This window comes from Dipodomys ordii, unplaced genomic scaffold (genome assembly GCF_000151885.1).
Source record: "Dipodomys ordii isolate 6190 unplaced genomic scaffold, Dord_2.0 Scaffold11, whole genome shotgun sequence".
Classification (NCBI taxonomy): Eukaryota; Metazoa; Chordata; class Mammalia; order Rodentia; family Heteromyidae; genus Dipodomys; species Dipodomys ordii.
The window spans coordinates 7,251,245-7,270,767 of record NW_012267227.1 but is presented as its reverse complement, the minus strand read 5'-3'; the positions used below and the strand labels follow the sequence as shown (position 1 = coordinate 7,270,767).

Sequence of the window (19,523 nt, the reverse complement as noted above, 5' to 3'; positions counted from 1 at the left end):
TGCAAACATCTTTCCCCTAAATAAATGCTTAGCTGATGTCTGATTCTCAAAATAAATATATAACTATACATATGTATATATGTGTGTGTGTGTGTATATATATATATATATATATATATATATATATGTAAGACTTTCTGGAATATAATGGTAAGACTTTCTGGAAGGTTCTACCCTAGTGTTCTCTACTTCCTGTTAGCTCCCCAAGAAGGAATAACATCAAACCTCTAAGATTCCTATTTCTCCTCCCTCCTGCCCCCATCCCCACCCCTGTAACCTTGGCCTTGCTCTCCCTTTAAGGGTTGGATGCCGCAGGCCCTTTGTTTGAGAAAGCCTCCCCGCGAGATCGCCTTTCTCCAGACGATGCTGACTTCGTCGACGCCATTCACACCTTTACACAGGAGTACATGGGTCTGAGAGTGGGCATCGAACAGCCCATCGGCCATTATGATTTCTACCCCAATGGGGGCTCCTTCCAGCCTGGCTGCCACATCCTGGAAGTCTACAAACACATCGCCCTGCACGGCTTAAAGGGTGAGCAAGAGGGCTAGCCCGCTTCCCTGGGCTGCCCTTGGCCCGGGGAAGCCATTGGCATCTATCTGCCACGGGGCCTGGGAGAGCGTAGCCAAGGTTGGACCAGAGGCACGTTCAGCAATGCCTCTTAGAGAGTGGGCTTGTGATCCCCGGAAAACCCCTCTTGATACTAAGAAGATCCCCCCAAGACAGAGGAAGAGCTCCGTCAGGATCTGCCCCCTCTCTCTCTTCCCTGGCTTTGCCCAGGCAAAGTCACATCAGAGGGACTGGCCCTCCTATCTGCTGGTAGTCCTGTTTCTCTAGAAGTTTCCTCATTCAGGGGTTTCCTCTTCACTGAGCCACAGAGACATCATCTGTCTGACTAGGCCATCCCTTCCTGATTTCTGGTTTGACAAGAATGGAACTCAAGAAGTCTGTCCTACCAGGCAGGATGGGACTGAATTCTTCCAGAACAAAGTTTAGCTGCTAACCTGTCCTTCCATTTAGCTGAGGGCTGAAATGGATGTGCTATGATCTGGTTTGGGAATCCCATTTGTCTCTCAGATTCCCCAAACCCAGACATGAACATACAGCTCAGGATTGAAGAACCAAACATCACACCAGACACCAGTGGCTCACGCCTGTAATCCCAGCTACTCAGGATGCTGAGATTTGAGGATCACAGTTCAAAGCCAGCCCGGGCAGCAAAAGTCCATGAGACTCTTATCTCCAATTGACCACCAAAAAGCTGGAAATGGAGCTGTGGCCAAAGTGGTAGAGCACTAGCCTTGAGCCCTGAGCCTTGAGCCTTGACCCCCCCCCCCGCCAACACATGCATGCACACATACAGAACACGTAGCAGCCCCCACACTGACCACAGGCCTTCTGCATTTCTCCTGATTTTCAAAACCTCACCCTGTCAGAAACATCCACACTCACTGCAAGCCAGCTCCCACCCCCGTGGCGCTGAGCCCCACCCCTGTACACCACCTCTCACACCCATCACCCAAAAGCCCCCCCCACCCCCATCATGAGCTCTTTGGGGTGCTTACATCACCCCTCTTACCTCTCCAATATCAGAGCGACCTTCACGCTCCACATCATGTCATTTTGGCCTGACTCCCAGCCTTCTGCCTGCCCAGACCTGACAGCCTTCTGGGAACACCCCCCACCTCGTCCCCCACCCCTGCCCCGCCTCCTCTTTTATCATGGCTTACATCTTTCTTGGGTCACCCCAACCCCCCTCAGCTCCGATCACCCACAGTTCCCAACTGACCACCCAGCCTCCCTTCCAGATCTCCACAGACCCCCCGAGTGGGGTTGGTGAGTGATCTCTCAGACACGTGTCTGAGATCCGCGCTGAACTGCAGAATGCAACTGTAAGTGTTTCCATTTCAGGGAAAAGAGTGGGTGGGGGATCTTGAGTTCTTCACCCCTGTGTTTAAGGTGCTTCCCCAGGCTGGGGTGTGGGGGGGGCTCTTCCAGTCACACACAGGAAGATGGGGTCAGGCCTGGAATGGGTGAGTCAACAGTAGGAGACAAGAAACTACGAGCTGACCAGACTGCTCTTGGCAGTTAGCTGTAAAACATTCAAGAGAGTTGGGTGTGGTGGCTTGAGTCTATAAACCTACTTACTCGGGAGGCAGAGATCAGAGAATCCTAATTCAAGACCAACCTAGGCAAAATAAAGATTTGGGAGACTCCATCTCAAGCCCATGTCTGGGTATGGCAGCACACTCCTATTAACCCAGGTTCAAGGAGAAGTGGCTTTCAGGAAAGTCACTTGGGTTCTACTTTTCCCTCAGGTGCTTTGCATGCCTTTGCTGTGCCTTCTTAATAGCTCCACGAGACTGGGCTGGGAAGGTGGCTCAGTGGTAGAGTGCTTGCCTCGCATGCATGAGGCTCTGGGTTCGAATCCTCAGCACCACATAAACAGAAAAAGCCGCAAGTTGAGCTGAAGAGTTGAGGGACAGCACCCAGGCCCCAAGTTCAAGATCCACAACTGACACAAAAAGAAAAACACTCCATGAGACTAATGTTAAAAGTTAGAGAGTATTGGTTTTTTGTTATTGAAAACGTGAGATACAGAGGGGTTACAGTTATGTAAGTCCGGCAGTGAGTACATTTCTTTTTGGACAATGTCACCCTTCCCTCATTCTCTGCCGGTTTTTCCCTCCCATCCCCACTCACAATCATAGAGTTCATTTTCAACATCGTGTCTAGTAAGTGTCACTGTGGCCTTTGTTTACCCTTTGTCCCTCTATTTCTATGCCCCTGCTACTCCCAAAGACAGATAAAGGAACAAACAAGACAGAAAGGAAAGAAAGCAAAAACAGCAGCAAAGAAAGAAATCTCTTGTTTCCATTTCCTGGAGTTCATTTCAGGGTTGGTTTTTTGTTTGTTTGTTTTTTGGTTTGTTTTTGTCTTTGCTGGTCCTGGGACTTGAACTCAGGGTCTGGGCAGCTCTGTCCGTGAGCCTCTCTGTGCTCAAGGCTAGCACTCTACCCTTGAGCCACAGCACCATTTCTAGCTTTTTCTGAGTAGTTATTGGAGATAAGAGTCTCATGGACTTTCTTGCCCAGGCTGGCTTCAAACTATGATCCTCAGATCTCAGCCTCCTGAGTAGCTAGGATTACAGGCGTGAGCCACCTGTGCCCAGCTTTGAGTATTTTTTTTAGGGTTAAAAAAAAGCCACACTAGGGCTGGGCACTGGGGGCTCACACCTATAATCCTAGCTACTAAGGAGGCTAATATCTGAGGTTCACGGTTCAAAGCCAGACCAGAGAGGCAAGTCTGTGAGACTCTTATCTCCAATAAACTACCAGAAAACCAGAAGTGGCACTGTGGCTCAAGTGATAAATGCTAGTCTTGAGCTGAAGAGCTGAGGGACAGCGCCCAGGCCCAGAGTTCAAGCTCCACAACACTCCCTCTGCAAAATAATAATAATAATCACACTAGAAAGCCCAGATGCTGGTGGCTCACACCTGTAATCCTCGCTACTCAGGAGCCTGAAATCTGAGGATCGTGGTTCAAAGCCAACCTGGGCAGGAAAGTCTGTGAGACATTTGTTTCCAAGGAACTGGAAATGGAGGTGTGGCTCAAGTGGTAGAGCACCACCCCTGAGTGAAAAAGCCAAAGGAGAGATTGAGGTCCTGAATTCAAGCCCCAGTAGTCCACCCCCCCCTCTCTCTCTCTCTCTCACACACACACACACACAGAGTTATTTATTGACCCACCTTAGACTAAAATCTGCCCTCCATAGTCATGGGAAGCTTAATTACAATGTGGTCTTTTGTTAGATATAATTTTAAGTTTCCTGTGCCTTTCCCATGGCTCATGGCTAACTGCTGTCCATCAATGACATTTGGTTCCCATGGAAACACCTCTCCCACCCCACCCCCACCCCGAGAGGGATCACTGCCCACATCGGGGGACAAACCTCAGCCATTTCTCCTGTCCCACGCGCACTCGTGTACTGTGGCTGCTAACCTGCTGTGTAGCCATAAGCAAGAGGACCTTTGAGTGGAGGCCACTTGGGGTTCAGGGACAATGATGTCTTTTCTTAATCTTGTGTGCTAGCCATCCCCCAGACCTTAAAATGTGCCCACGAGAGGTCAGTGCACCTGTTCATCGATTCCTTGAGGCACAAGGAGCAGCAGAGCGTAGGCTACCAGTGCACAGACATGGACCGCTTCAACCAGGGCCTGTGTCTCAGCTGTAAGAAGGGCCAATGTAACAGGCTGGGCTACTACATCCGCCAGGACAGGCCCCGCAGGAGCAAGAAGCTTTTCCTCATCACCCGGGCTCAGTCTCCCTTCAAAGGTAAGTATAGAAGAACAAACTAACATCTCTCTTGGAGTCTTGGGGCGGGGGGGGGGGGGTTCCAAAGCAGCACAAGCTCCAAGCAGCCAAAGTCCTGCCTTATCTCCTTTTCCAACTATGTGCTACCTGGTTGCCAAGGGCTGGAGAAGAATCTTTGATAGCTTTTGGACTGATCAGTCTTGGGATGCCCTCTCTGTATCCATTTTCCTGGTCCCCTAGAGTGTTAGATGCAGAAGACCTTCCCCTCCCCCCCCCCGCAACTCATTGTCTCCAAACTAGAACCCAGCTCTTTTCCTCTCAGTCCACCCTGAGGTTTGAATTTGGGGAATCTTAAATCAAGTGAAGCTCAAGTGCTAGATCACCAGCTGGGCACTGGTGGCTCACACCTGTAATCCTAGCTACCCAGGAGGCTAAAATCTGAGGATCATGGTTTGAAGCCAGCCCGGGGCAGGAAAGTCCTGTGATTCTTATCTCCTGTTAACCACCAGAAAACCAGAAGTGGAGCTGTGGCTCAAAGTGGTAGAGCACTTGCCTTGAGTGCAAAAGCTCAGGGACAGCACCCAGGCCATGAGTTCAAGCCCCAGGACCAACTGGGGGGGAAAAAAAGCCAAGAGAGAGCACAAGGCTGTGAGTTCAAGCCCCAATATCACCCCCATCTCCCTCGCCCACCAACTGAACACAAAGAAGAACCAAGAATTCAGTTCTTCACACTAGCTTGGATCAAAGCCAGCCTGGGCAGGAAAGTGTTTGAGACTCGTGTCTCCAATGAACTACCAAAAAGCTGGAGATGGAGGCGTGGCTCAAGTGGTAGAGCACCATTCCTAAGTGAAAATACCAAAAGAGAGCATGAGGCCCAAATATGTAGTGGGCGCCTACCAAAAGCAGAGAAATAAAAACAGCACCGTCCCTGCCCAAAACAAAACAAGGCAAAACCCCCTATTGGTGGGTGTGGCTGTAGGAAGTCTTTAATCTTAGCCACATAACGATGCCTTGATCGTCTGTGGTGTAAGCCCCAAACCTCGGTCTGGCCACCACTGACATTTTGATGAATACGTGTAGCTTCTTAAAACAGAGGACTTTGCCCAACCTTGGTGGGCAGTGAAGGCCCAGTGGGTATTTTTCAAAGACATGTAATTGGGTCCCCTATTTTAGTGCAGGATTGGGTTTAGCAAGATAAATCTCGCCTCTCCATTTGTAGCTTCACAAGAGATGACTAGCTTCGCTCCCTCTTGGCTGACTCCCAAGACAGTGCTCCAAAAACCATCAAGGGATCTATTTTCTACTCCTGTACCCCCAGAACTTGGTAAACACAAACTGTGGCGAGACAGCATGGAGGCATATTAAGCGCCCCGTTTTCATTTGTTTTACTCCCCAGAGGAAGCCTTCCAAACTTGAGGGCCCTTTTGGAAACAAGAAAAGAGGGAAACTGGTTAGTATTAAGTCACGCCTAGATCAATGTCATCATCAGGGTAGCTGGGTGAGGTAACTGGGTGTGTGTTGGGGGGGGGAGGTGTTGCTGAGTGGTACTTATAGGCACTTTGCTCAGGCTCCATGATGGATGTGTTGTCATAGCAACTGGGAGAGACAGAGACAGAAAGAGAAAGATGAAGTGGGAGCCCACATTTTCTGGTAAAGGTATTGAGATCCACCGAGGCTGAAGCACCCTCCCTAGGAGTGGCCGTGCAGATGTTCTTGGCAGCTGGTCCAGGTCTCTTTGGATTTGTGGCCTACAAAGTACAGGATCCTGTCCCCCCCCCCCCCCGGCCGCATGATCTTGGCTCTGGTTGACTTCCAACTGTTGTGTGATCCTGTCCCTCTTCTGAACTCTTTCCACTCTCACTTCCTCTTCTTGGCTCTCTGCTTCTTCTAGGGTTCCCCTTACCTGAACTTGATCCCCAAGCCCTGGGGCTCACCCCTGCCACACCCAAGAACTCCATTCTGTTGCTCTCTCCAGCTAACCAGAGCGCACCGCCCCTCTGTCGATGAGGCCACCGGATTGGTTGTCATTTAGGAAACTCGCCTATCTTTGGCTTTCTGAAGGTTTTTCACTGGCTCCCAGGGAAAGTTCCAGAAAAACCCATGAGAAGCTTAAGATGGGAATAAAAGAGTATTGAGAACCTGCCCAACTACCTATGAAACCTTGACCCCGGTGGCAAAAACTAAACAGAGCACGTGGCTCATGCGTGTGTAATCCTAGCTACTCAAGAGGCTATGGTGTGTAGATTGTGGTTCAAAGCCAGCCCAGAAGGATACACCGCGAGACTCTTCAAATTAACCAGAAGTGGTTAATTTCTGGCTACTTCAAATTAGCCAGAAGTGGAAGTGTGGTTCGAGGGGTAGAATAACCAGCCTTCAGTGAAAAAGTTATGGGAGAGTGCTCAGGCTCTGAGTTCAAGTCAGGCTATCTCAGACTATGAAGGCCACACGTAAATGGGTTGTACTGTTAACCCTGAGGGTGATCTCTAGGATAATCACAGAAGATGCTGACCACCCCCTGCTCTTTCCCTCACCTCCACCTGCTCTGGGTTAACACATCCAGCCCCCAATACTGGCTGCCTCTCATCCATCCATTGCAATACTCAAACCACAGCAGATATAGGGTCATGACCTTGAGCTTCCTTGTAAGTTAGAAGCACTTGTACTCAAAACCCAGACTTAGGAAGACTCCAGAAATATCATTTCCTTTATCTTCATGGCAGAAAAATCCACACCCAGAAGGAGAGAAAAAAATATATATGTATGTATGTATATTTGCAATGAAGAAGAAGGTCATAAGATCTCCCAAAGCCATTAACTTATAAGTCACAGAGAAAGAGAGAGAGAGAGAAAATAGAACAAGGCAGTCTCTTTTCATAAATTCCCACAGTGGCTGAATGGTACAAAGACATGGAATATTTTTCTTTATTAAATAGCACCGATCAGGTCCTTGCAGAATTTGAATCCAGGATTCCCCCCACCCCACCCCATCCCTGTTTCTGCTAAGGATGGAGTCTCCCGCTCTTATTCTGGGTCAATGGATTCTTTCGTGCCTTTCATCTTTTAAGATCTAAAATCATTTCTCCTGCCAGAACTCCAGCGAGCATGCAGCTACAGGATCAAAAGAATTCTCCCCCCACCCCCATATCTAATTAAACACATCATAAGGTAAAAGCGAGAGACATCACACGCTCTCCGCCTTAATCTTTGTAATAGCATCATTGCCAGAGACGCAGGTTTTTTGGTTTTTTTTTTAAGGGAAAAAATGCTTACACAGATCAAAATAAGAGCAGACAATCGGTTCTTAATACCGAAGGCCTTTTCATGTCGAAAAATTAAACTTTAGTTTGAGATTTCCCCCCACGTAACTGCATTAGCAGCTTAGTCTGCTTCCTGCATGGGCCTGGGTTTTCTTGATTTGGTTTGGTTTGTTGTTTTTTGTCAGTCATGGGGCTCAAACTCAGGGCCTGGGCACTGTCCCCAAGCTCTTTCGCTCAAGGCTAGCACTCTACCACTTTGAGCCACAGCACCACATCTGGTTTTCTGGGGTTAATTGGAGATAAGAGTCTCATAGACTTTCCTGCCTGGGCTGGCTTTGAACTGTGATCTTTAGAGCTCAGCCTTCTGAGTAGCTAGGATGACAGCTGTGAGCCACCAGTGCCCGGCTTTTTTGTTTTGTTTTGTTTTAATGGAACACTCCTGTTTAAGGTGGCACTTTGGCCACCACATAGCCTCCACTCTGCCCATCTGCTTCTCTGAACACCCAGGGTGCAGCTGGCTCAGCCTCTCCAGAGCCCACACCACTCCTTTGCAGGTTGTAATGCCTATTCAAGACCCATCCCATTGTGGCTCCTAAGGGGCCAGGCGATACTCTCTTCTCACTGTGCAAACTGAAGGTCTTGCTCTCATCCAGGCTGACTTAGAATGGTGGAACCACAGCCATGTCAGACAAGGAAATCCACGTCCTCCTCCTCTTTTTCCTCCACCACTTAGGAAAAGGGAAGACAAGCCAGGCACAGGTAGCTCATGCCTGTAATCTTAGCTAATCAGGAAGCTAAGAGCTGAGGATTGCAGTTTGAAGCCAACCCGGGCAGGAAAGTCTATGAGACTCTCACCTCCAATGAATCAGTGAAAAGCCAGAAATGGAGGTATGGTTCAAGTGATAGAGGCTAACCTTGAGCACAGAAGGTCAGGCCCTGAGTTCAAGCCCCAGGACTGGTGAAAGCAAGGAAGGAAGGAAGGAAGAAAGGAAGGAGAGGAAAGGAAGGAGGGGAGAGAAGGAAAGGAAGAAGAAGGGAAGACAAATGGCCATCTCTAACACAGAGAGAGAAAACATTTATCCCCTGAACAAGGCTAGTCATTTAGGAGACACAGGAGGGAGGGAGAGAGGGAGGAAGGGAGGGAGGGAAGGAGGGAGGGAGGGAGGAAGGGAAGGAAGAAAGCCCCAGCCATAAGGAGAAACAAGGATAGACGTCCCAGTGTCAGGCAGGTACTTTGTCATTGGTTTCTTTGGAAGCAGGTTTGATTGCACCTTTTAGTTTTCAATTTGTTTACTCTTTTCTTTTGCCAATATTGAAGCTTAAACTTGGGGCCTCTCACTTGCTCCATGGGTTTTTCTACCACATGAGCCACATACCCCAGCTCTTTTCTACTTTATTTATTTTCCAAATAAGGTCTCTCACGTTTGCCCAAGTTGGTCCTCAGACCCTGTTTCTCTTACCTCTTGCCTCCCAAGTAGCTGAGATTATAGCCATGAGCCACTCTACTCAACTCCTGACCAAAAGTTTCTTTTGAAGACCATATGTTTGCCATTCCTTTCAAAGGGTATACCCAGCTTGGGATCTTTTGCAATCGGGTACCTGGTTCAACTTCTGTTCCATTTTTTACTAATCAGGGTAAGTGTAGGTCTATAAATCTCAACTTCCGTGTCTGTAATTTACTAAGACCATTGGTACCATATTAACCTAGTTCTCGGCAGAAAACAGGGCCCCACGGAGCCTGGTTGAGTGGAAGAAAGAGAGTGGGACTCTTTGCAGGGGTGAAGAGAAGCAACCCAATGGGCTGGTTTGTGTGTGTGTGTCTGTCTGTCTGTACCCCAAATCTAAGGGCAGGAGGGAGGATCAGAGAAAGACAGCAATCCAGGGAAAAGCAGCCAAGCCAGGAGGAGAGGCTGCTGTTAATCATGGGGGTCTAGCTCCTCTCCTCTACCCTGATCTCCTGTCTGTACCTCACCAGTGGCCAAACCCAACCAGAAACTAGTGAGCAAGGGATTGTGGGAGATGCAACCCAAGAGGTTGTGAGAAGATCAGCCCAAGGGATTGTGGGAGATGCAACTCTACTGAGCTGGGCAGAGCAGGGCAGAGAGTGGATGGAATGGCAGCCATAGACATAGCCAAGAGGAGATTGGCCAACATGTCGCCATCCCCGCCTTTTATTAGGAAGAGCAATGGGGAGGTGCCTAACGCACTTAGTATGCACTGTCATGCAGAGCAAGACAGGTGTTTGTATCCTTCTTCCTAGTGATAATGAGGGTCTAATGTGGTGTGTCCTGTCCTATGGAGTGCTCCGTGGGTGCCTAATGGCACCATGGAGACTGGGACTTGTGGAAACATGATCCTTCATCAAGACTGCTTTCAGGACCTAGCACATGGACAGCGACATGAGACAAGGCAGAGGCGGCAGGTCATCTGAGCTATGGTTGACACCCAGGTGCAAGACACTGCTCAGAGCCTCCGCTCCCACTCAGCTTTCTTGCTCACAGCTGGTGTTCTACCACTTAAGTCATGCCTCCAGAGAAGCTTTTATTTCTTTGTGGGGCTTGAACTCAGGACCTGGGCACTGTCCCTGAGCTTTTTGGCTCAAGGCTTGTGCTCTACACTTCACTTGAGCCACAGTTTCACTTCCAGCTTTTTGGTGGCTAATTGGAGATAAGGGTCACATGGACTCTCCTGCCCAGGCTGGCTTTGAACCTCAATCCTCAGATCTCAACCTCCCCTTAGTAGCTAGGATTATAAGCAGAATCCTCTTACTTTCTTTTTAAATGATTTTCAAAGGCCTTGCTTTTTCCAGTAAGAGCCTAATTAAAATACATAGTTGTTTTTTTTTTTAAAGAAAGCATGGATCTTGTAGAAAAGCATAAAGAACAAAATTGCCTCTCTGTGTCTCCAGGGTTACTATTTCTGAGAATTCTGTGAATTCTCCTCCCTACATTTGTGCCTCCTGTTAGATATACAATTTCATATAGGCTGGGAAAGCTTTTTTTTTTAAGTCTCACTTCTAAGCATTGGAGTATTTCCAAAAACCTTGTCTAATGGCTTCTTGGGAGTGAAGCATGTGGTTGGGAGTGTGAAGTCAGGATCAGCTGACTAACATCTGATTGCCCTTCTTTACCAGTAAGCCACAGGACATAGATCCAGTGACTTGATGTGCGCCTTGCTTCTTTGCAGAGTGGTAGAGGAAGGAAAATCAAGGAGCATCTAATGCATTGTGCACAGAGAAATGAGCTAACCGAGTGAAGCAATAAGCTTGAAATCTATGACCTAGCCAAGCATGAAATGGTAGTTATCCAAATTATAATCATTAGCCGAGCAGGGTAGTGTCCCTCTATAGTCCCAGCTACTTAAAGAGACTGGAGTATGGGAATCATTTGAGCACTCAGGGTTTCTAAAACAACCCAGGCAACTTAGTGAGATCCTTCTAAATTAATCTTGATTACTCCATAAACATTTTCTATGGCTGAATAATGTTCCTAGTTTGTTTTTTTCTTACTAATTGCTATGACATTAAAAAAATTGAAATCTCTTTTCACATTTCAACTTCTTTAGTCCCAGTATAAAATGTTATAAAGATGAAATTCCAGAGCTAGGATGTCTGGCCTTGCATTGGCCATGCTATTTACAACCAGCTGTGTGGTCCTCAAAAAAGTCCCCTCAGACCAGGCAGGCACAGTGGCTCATGCCTGTAATCACAGCTTTTGAAGAGGCAGAGATCAGGAGGATTGCGGTTTGAGGTTAACCCGGGGGGAAAAAAATGTTAGCTGGAGGCTAAAGCAAAAAAGGTCTGGGGGCATAGCTCAAGCGGTAGAATGCTTGATTAGCAAGTTGTAAGGCTCTGAATTCAAACTCAGTTGAGCACTGCCACATGAACAACAATGCTGGGCACTGGTAGTTCATACTTGTAATCCTAGGAACTCAAGAGGCTGAGATCTGGGGATTGTGGTTCAAAGCCAGCCCAGGCAGGAAAGTCCCCAGGAGAAGAGTCTCACGGACTTTTCCTGCCTGGCTGGCTTTGAACTGTGATCCTCAGATCTCAGCCCCCTGAGTAGCTAGGATTACAGGTGTGAGCCACTGGGGCCCAGCCCAGGAGATTCTTAATCTCCAGTTAACCACCAGAAAATTGGGAATTTGGAGCTGTAGCTAAAAGTGGCAGAGTGCCAGCCTTGAGCAAAAAGAGCTCAGGGTCAGTGCCCAGGCCCTGAGTTCAAGCCCTAATACTGGCAAAAAGAAAAAGAAAAAAATTTTTTAAGGAGTTGGAGGTTCAGCTTGAGTGAAGGCCTAAGTTCAAACCTCAGAAAAATAATTTATAAATTAATTCAGAGAGAATATTTTCAAAAAATTAAAGCCTGTGTGCGCGCTCTCTCTCTCTCTAGTTAATCACTACCAATTCAAGATCCAATTCATCAATGAAATTGGGAAACCAATAGAACCAAGCTTGAGCATGTCACTACTTGGAACGAAAGGAGAGAAGCATAACATCCGGGTCACCCTGTGAGTACATCCGGGTCATCCTGTGGTTGGTGACAGCAGGCTTCTTTCTCTTACGGGCTCTGGGTGGATTCTACTTCAGGCCACACAGGACCATTCTTCCTGGCTGATGGCAGCCCCGGCCCCTTGGGACCCTCTTCAGGCTTCTGGGGTCATAGACCCCCCCACCCAGGTTGGTGACATGTGTTGTGTAAAGAGTAATGTCAGAGATGGCATCACCAGAGTTGGCCATACAGAAAGGAGATCAGGCAGGAAGATGCTGTGAGGGCAGAGCAGATACCCACAAGGCCCCTGGGCATCTTTCTAGTAAGTTCTGGAAACCATGATTTAGGGGGGAAAAACAACAACTGGTATTTTTTATCAGCCTCTAGTGCCAGCCTTCTAATCTGTCTCCCCCTGTACGTACATGTCCACAACACAGCAGACTCCCCAGCTTTGCCAGCTAGAAAATGTATACGAACTGGGCCAGCTACTCAGGAGGCAGAGATTAGGAGGATCGTGGTTCAGGGCCAGCCTGGGCCAAAAGTTAGCCAGGCTGCATTTCAACCAACAAGCTAGGCATGGTGATACATATTTATAATTTCAGGAAGTGTGAGTAATAAGATCAAGGCTAACCCCAGACAAAAACAGGACCTTATCTGAAAAATAGAGCAAGAAAGGGCTGGAGTTCCCCCATAGGGTGCTCACAGCTGAGCAGGTGGATAACCATCCCCAGGAGGGTAGCACTGGATGGTGGGCCTGGGCATCATCTAGCTGTTCTCTCAATGCTGTGATCCTAAATTGGTGCAGCCTTATTCTAGGTGACTTTTTATCTAATACCTTTGTGCATTGCTGCTTTACTAGACGTTTCTACTTATTTATATGGTGGGGAGAAGTACTACTAGGGAGAGGAGTGTGTGTGTGTGTGTGTGTGTGTGTGTGTGTGTGTGTGTCTGAACTAGTCAGAGAGAGAGAGACTATCTAAAAGAATTGCCTAAACTCCACTGTCTCCTGTTTGGGGTGGGCAGATACTTTTTGCTAGAAGCAATGAAGAAATAGCCATGCTAATGAAGTCAACTAGATCCATGCTAGCAATAAGGCTCAGGTGTATATTTTTATATATGCTAACACAGAAAATAATATGGTTTCCCAACTCTATTAAGCAGGGAAACGTGTGTGTGTGTGTGTGTGTGTGTGTGTGTGCCCTAGTCCTAGGGCTTGAACTCAGGGTCTAGGCACCGTCATTGAGATTTTTTTTTAATGATTATTATTCAAGGCTGGCACCCTACCATTTGAACCACAGCTCCACTTCGAGCTTTTTGGTGATTGATGGAGTCTCACAAGCTTTCCTGCTCTGGCTGGCTTAAGACCACGATCCTCAGATCTCAGCCTCCTAAGTAAATAAGATGACAGACCTGAGCCAGATGACAGACCTGAGCCACAGCTCCCCGCCAGGAAACCCTTCTTAACCTGCTGCTTCCCCCCATGTCCATTACTAATTTATTCAACACCTGTTTGGGAAATGAGACCTCCCCTAAACAAAGAACAACCCCATCCCAAGTCAGCCAGGCCTCAACTAAACCCATCCCAGTGCCGCAGTGAAGAGGGCTCACTGTCTGCTTCTTCCATGTGTCCAAGGGGCGAACGCATCATCAGCAACAAAACCTATAGCTTCCTCACCACTGTGGACTTGGATATCGGCGAGCTGAGCGTGATCAAAGTCAAGTGGGAAACCAGGGCCGTGTGGGCCCATGTCTGGAACACAATGCAAACCATTATTCCCTGGGGCCCAGCCTCCCACAACCCGGGCCTCATTCTGAAGACCATCCGAGCCAAGGACGGGGACACCCAACGAAGGTGAGCCACAGCGATTCCTGCTCACATGAAGCATAGGAAGAGAACATCACTGTGCTTCAAAGATCCAGTATAGAGTTGCGCTCCCAGTGGCTCACGCCTGTCATCCTAGCTACTCAGGAGGCTGAGACCTGAGGGTTGTTGTTCGAAGCCCATCTAGGCAGAAAAGCCCACGAGACTCGTATCTGCAATTAAGGAGGGGGGAAAAACCTGTAAGTGGAGTTGTGTGGCTCAAGTGGTAGAACACCAGCCTTGAGTGAAAAAGCTCAAGGACATTGCTTGAGGCCAGTACTGGGAAAGGAAGAAGGAAGGGAGGGAGGGAAGGAGGGAGGGAGGAAGGAAGGAAGGAAGGAAGGAAGGAAGGAAGGAAGGAAGGAAGGAAGGGAGGGAGGGAGGGAGGAAGGAAGGAAGGAAGGGAGGGAGGGAAAGAGGGAGAGAGGGAGGGAGGGAGACAGGGAGGGAGGAAAGGAGGGAGGGAGTGAGGAAGGAAGGAAGGAAGGGAGGGAGGGAAAGAGGGAGAGAGGGAGGGAGGGAGGAAAGGAGGGAGGGAGTGAGGAAGGAAGGAAGGAAAGAAGGAAGGAAGAAAGGAAGGAAGGGAGAGAGGGAAGGAAGAAAGGAAAGAAGACATGAGGGAGGGAGGGAAGGAGGAAGGGAGGGAGAGAAAGAGAAGGAGGGAGGAGGGAAGGAAAAAGGAAGGAAAGAGAGAAAGAAAGGAAAGAAGGAAGGAAGAAAGAAAGAAAGAGAGGGAAGGAAGGAAAGAAGGAAGGGAAAGGAAAGAAAGAAAAGGAAGAAAGAGAAAGGGATGGAGGGAGGGAAGAAGGGAGAGACTCATGTCCACAGACTCTAGCGATGAGGATGGCCTGGGTGGAGGACGGAGTGGAGAGATGGAGCTACTCCTACACATTTCCAACAGCGTGGAGAGATGCTCAATATTTTGCCATGGCAACCATGCCTTTCTGTAGCTCTGTCTTCTCCATTCTTTGCTTTCCCCCAAGGCCTTCCCTGTCTGGCCCTTTTGTATTCAGGAAATTCACCTCTCCTCTCCCATCTTTCTCCACCAGGAAATCCACTCGTCCCTTTGGCTTCTCTCCACTGGGATGGGATGTGGGGTGCTTTTAATCTCTGCACCTCACACCTCCCTCAGCCCTGGGGGTTCCTGCCCAGAGCCAGCCCATGGTAGACTTACGTTCTTTGACCTTATATGAACACTGGCTGAGATTCTGATCTCCCAGGGATGCCAAATCCTGGCAACTGCTAAGCGCCCAGTGTGCAGTCTTCCAGCAGGTTTTTCTTGATCAAGCTGAGAAACATCAAAACTGTTTCACTCTTCTTACATCTCTTCTTCTCCCATGACTTCTGCCCTTCTGGTAATCAAGACTAACTACTGCTTCTGAGCCAGGTCTCTCTCTGAGTTCTTAGCTAAAAAGCAGTTTGTCAGCATGGATGACAATTCTTTTTTGTTGTTGTTGGTGGTGGTCATGGGGCTTGAACTCTGGGCCTAGCCGCTGTCCCTCAGCTCTTCAGTTCAAGGCGAACATTCTACCACTTGAGCCACAGTGCCACTTCTGGTTTTCTGAGTGGTTTATTGGAGATAAGAGTCTCATGGAGTTTCCTGCCCAGGCTTGAACTGCAATCCTCAAATCTCAGCCTCCTGAGTAGCTAGGATTACAGGCATGAGCCACCAGCACCCGGTTTGGGATGACAATTCTGTGGGTATGATCTAGCAAGGGGACAAGATGCAAAACCCTGCTAGCCACACTTATGCACAAGCTGAAGGCCTGAAGAAGGAAAAGGAGAGGGAAGAGACTGGTATCCTGTGGAGAAGACTAAACAAAGTGTTTGCAAACATCTTTCCCTAGCCTTCCCAGTTACCCTTGGGAGTGGCCCTTGGCAGTCATACAGCTCAGGGTCATTGCCAATATTTGATAGCCCACAGCTTCCTCACCTTTGATTCACTGGCCATTTTTTCCATGTCCCATTTCTCCCTGCTCCTTCCGCCATCTGTCCTGGCCTCACTAGCAGACTTGCAGGCTAAGCATCAAATGCTAGATGCATCCGGTCCTTCCTCGGCTGGGAGAGGTGCTTCTTAAAGCAGGGTGGGAAAGCCAGGCATCAGTGCTTTACACCTGTCATCCTAGCTACTCAGGAGGCTGAGATCTGAGGATCAAGGTTCAAAGGCAGCCCAGGCAGGAAAGTCTGTGAGACTCTTATCTCTAGTTAACAAAGTGAAAAGTGGAACTGTGGCCCAATTAGTAGAGCACTAGCCTTGAGCAAAAAAGGTAACAAACAGCGCCCTGGCCCTGAGTTTGAGCCTTAATAGCAGCGTGTGTTCACATGTGCGCATGCGTGTGTGCACACACACACACACATACGCACACGAAAATGTAAAGGAATGGACATTCTCAAGAACTATTAACAATGCACATCCTAGAAGCTTCCAAGGAAAGCTCATTCAACTAAACCTTAGTGAGGTATCTATCATGTCAACAAATATAGAAGTGAACAGAACAAGCCCTTAGTCTCATGGAACTTACGTTATTGAAATTTTAATTATGGAAAGAATTGTACTTTATGATAGTTTATAAAATACTTTGATCCAGAATCTTATTTTAGGCATCTATAGGTTATTTCTGGGTTATTTATCCATCTGCTCCAAAAATATGCACAAAGGATATGAGCATAGAAAATGTTTGTCGCAGTATTATTCCTAAACTGTACAGAGAACTAGTATCTATCAACAGGAAAACGCTAAATGCCCTGCGGTACTTCCAAACAATGGAATATTGTACTACAAGTAATGAAAAATAAAATAGATTTATATGTACTGATATGAAAAGGTGTTTGAAAACACTATTGGTAACAATGGAAAACGTCAGAACATTCAGAGTAACTGGGTATGGTGGCTCATGTCTGTAGTCTCAAGCTATTACAGGTTGCATCTATGTATCTATCATCTATCTGTCACCTACCTATTTATCCATCCATTAGCTATCCATTCCTCTACTCATTATCTACCTATTAATCAATCATCTATCTATCATCTACCTAGCTATTCATTCCTCTATCCATTATCTACCTATTAATCAATGGTCTATCATCTACCTTTCTATCAACCCATTACCTATTTATCTATATATCTATTCATCTATCCATCCATTATCTACCATCACTATATATCTTACTCATCCACTCATTATCTGTCTCCTATCAATCTATCATACAGAGATGATCATAGAGATGCTAGAGATACAAAGATAGAATACAGATAGCAGATAGAATTGAAGTTAATATCAAATGACATCCTCAGGCCAAGTGAACACTCAAAATCCATGTCCAGAACTCCACCAACACAAGGAAGCAGAGTCACAGGGCTGAACGAGGCAAAGGCAGCCGACAGTGGCCTCTTGCCTAGACCCTTTAGCAATAGCTGTGCACATGTCCAACTAAGGAGAGCTGGCCAGTAAGCCTGCCTGGCAGGGAAGAGTTGAGCCCTGGAGTCCGGATGTAGGGAAAATGCCACTCTCACATTGGAGTCTCTGTTACACCCTGTAAAGGAGAAGGAAGGATGAAGGCCTCCAGGGCTTTCAACGATTATAGAACTGAAATCATTCAGGCACAGTCCTATTCTCAAGAATAGTTTTCAAGCTGGGTGCTGGTGGCTTATGTCTATAATCTTAACTAATCAGGAGGCTGAGATTGGAGGATCACAGTTCAAAGCCAGCCTGGGCAGGAAAGTCCATGAAACTCTTATCTCCAAGTAACAGAAAACTGGAAGTGGAGCTGTGGCTTAAAGTGGTAGAATGCTAGCCTTGAGCACAAAAGCTCAAGGATAGCACCCATGCCCTGAGTTCAAGTCCCACAACCTATGGAAGGAAAAAAAAGGGAAGAATTGTTTTCACTCACTTAGGTTTTATTTTGCTCTGAAGTTCTAAAAGATATTTTCAAACAAAAGAATTTAATGCAAAAAACACATCACATGATCAAATACTGTAAGTAGTATTTGATAAAGGAAGGATCGTTTCCATAAGCTGCCTGTAAAACTTAATGCCATGTTTGTTTTATGTTGTTTATTCAGAATGACATTTTGCTCAGAACACACCAGTGATCTACAGCTCCACCCAAACCAGGAGAAAGTCTTCATGAAATGTGAAGTAAAATCGAAAAAATCGAAGCGAAAGAGCAGAAGACCTTAGGGAGACCCTCTACAAAGAATAAATGAATCTTTCCAGGCGCTCAGTGGCTCACTGTAATCCTAGCTACTCAGGAGGTTGAAATCTGAGAATCGTGGTTTGAAGCCAACCCAGGCAGGAAAGTCCATAGACTCTTATCTTCAATCAACCACCAAAAATGCTGGAAGTGGAGCTATGGCTCAAGTGGTACAGTGTTAGCCTTGAGCAAAAAAGCCAAGGTTTCAAGCTTCTGAGTTCCAGCGCCAGGACTGGCACTAAAATAAAATAATTTTATTTCTCACCAGCAGTGATTCTTATTTAGAAACCAAAATTACATGAAGAATCTTCCATAAATTTAAATGAAGTTTAAACTTAAAGAGGGGGTAGCTTTCATTGACATAAACTAAGCTTTCAAAATTGTATTAAATAGCTATTTTCAAGTAATAGTAAAATTAGAAGTTTCCCAATTTTATCTCTGATTAAAAGTTAATATATGCAAATAAGTACAAATGTAAGAGCCATCTTAGATCTGTTATTCTAATTTACAGCATTTTCCAATTAAGTCCATTTGCCCACACTTCCTTCATTCTGACAAGTTTTTGAAGCATGTTAAAAAAAATCTCTATTTTGTAACTCACATTTCAATAAAGAAAAACTCTAATGAATCACTAATTGTGTGTGCCAAAGCATACACCTTTCAAGACAACACTGATTGCCAAAAGAAAAAAATTCAATTTAAATGAATATGCAAATCACACAATTATTTCATGGCCCCAAACAGAAGCAGAGTTCTAAACTACAGTGAAAACAGAAAATGCTGGAAAGTTGATCATTAATTGAATAAATGCAATTCTACTCTTGCTAGTGGTTGAAACAAAGCTAATGAAAACTTCAGAATATCTCAATGAATCTGCCACAGATTGTATACTAGTGCTCCCCAGATTTCTTTGGTTAAAACCTGTGTGCCTATTAAGTAGGAGCTTTTGGGAAGTGATTGGTCATGAAAAGTAGAGTCTTGATGATGCACTTAATCCCCTATCCGGGGTCAAAGACACTGGCCTCATCAATTTCACAGCATGGTGCTGGCATGGAACCATTTTCCATAGTCCATTTTGTAAATCAGTCAACTAACACAATGTGCTATTTTATAGTCAACTTTGTGTATGTGTGTAGGTGCACACACACACACATGCACGCACGCAAACATGCACATTATGGTACTGCAACTTGAACTCAGGACCAGGCACTTGCTTGCTCCTGTCTGGAGCTCTACCACTTGAGCTATGCCTCCAACTTGACTTTTGCTGGCTAATTGGAGATAGGAGTCTCATGGACTCCAGATTGAATTTCTACCCAGACTGGCTTTGAATGTCAATCCTCTGGATTTCAGCCTGCTGAGAAGTTAGGACTACAGGTGTGATATTAACCTCATCTTCCCTTCCTCCCC

General features: G+C 46.7%; 1 protein-coding gene across 1 annotated transcript in view; it reads left to right on the top strand.

The window, feature by feature from the left end:
- The window catches only part of Lipc (lipase, hepatic), a 76,793-nt gene extending 58,693 nt beyond the window's left edge, over positions 1–18,100 (top strand). The window contains exons 5-9 of the mRNA XM_013009943.1: positions 301–534; positions 4,093–4,335; positions 11,960–12,077; positions 13,692–13,910; positions 17,983–18,100. Of these exons, the coding sequence (XP_012865397.1) occupies positions 301–534; positions 4,093–4,335; positions 11,960–12,077; positions 13,692–13,910; positions 17,983–18,100 (932 nt within the window). The remainder of the gene's footprint in view (positions 1–300; positions 535–4,092; positions 4,336–11,959; positions 12,078–13,691; positions 13,911–17,982) is intronic.
- The last annotated feature ends 1,423 nt before the right edge of the window (positions 18,101–19,523 follow it).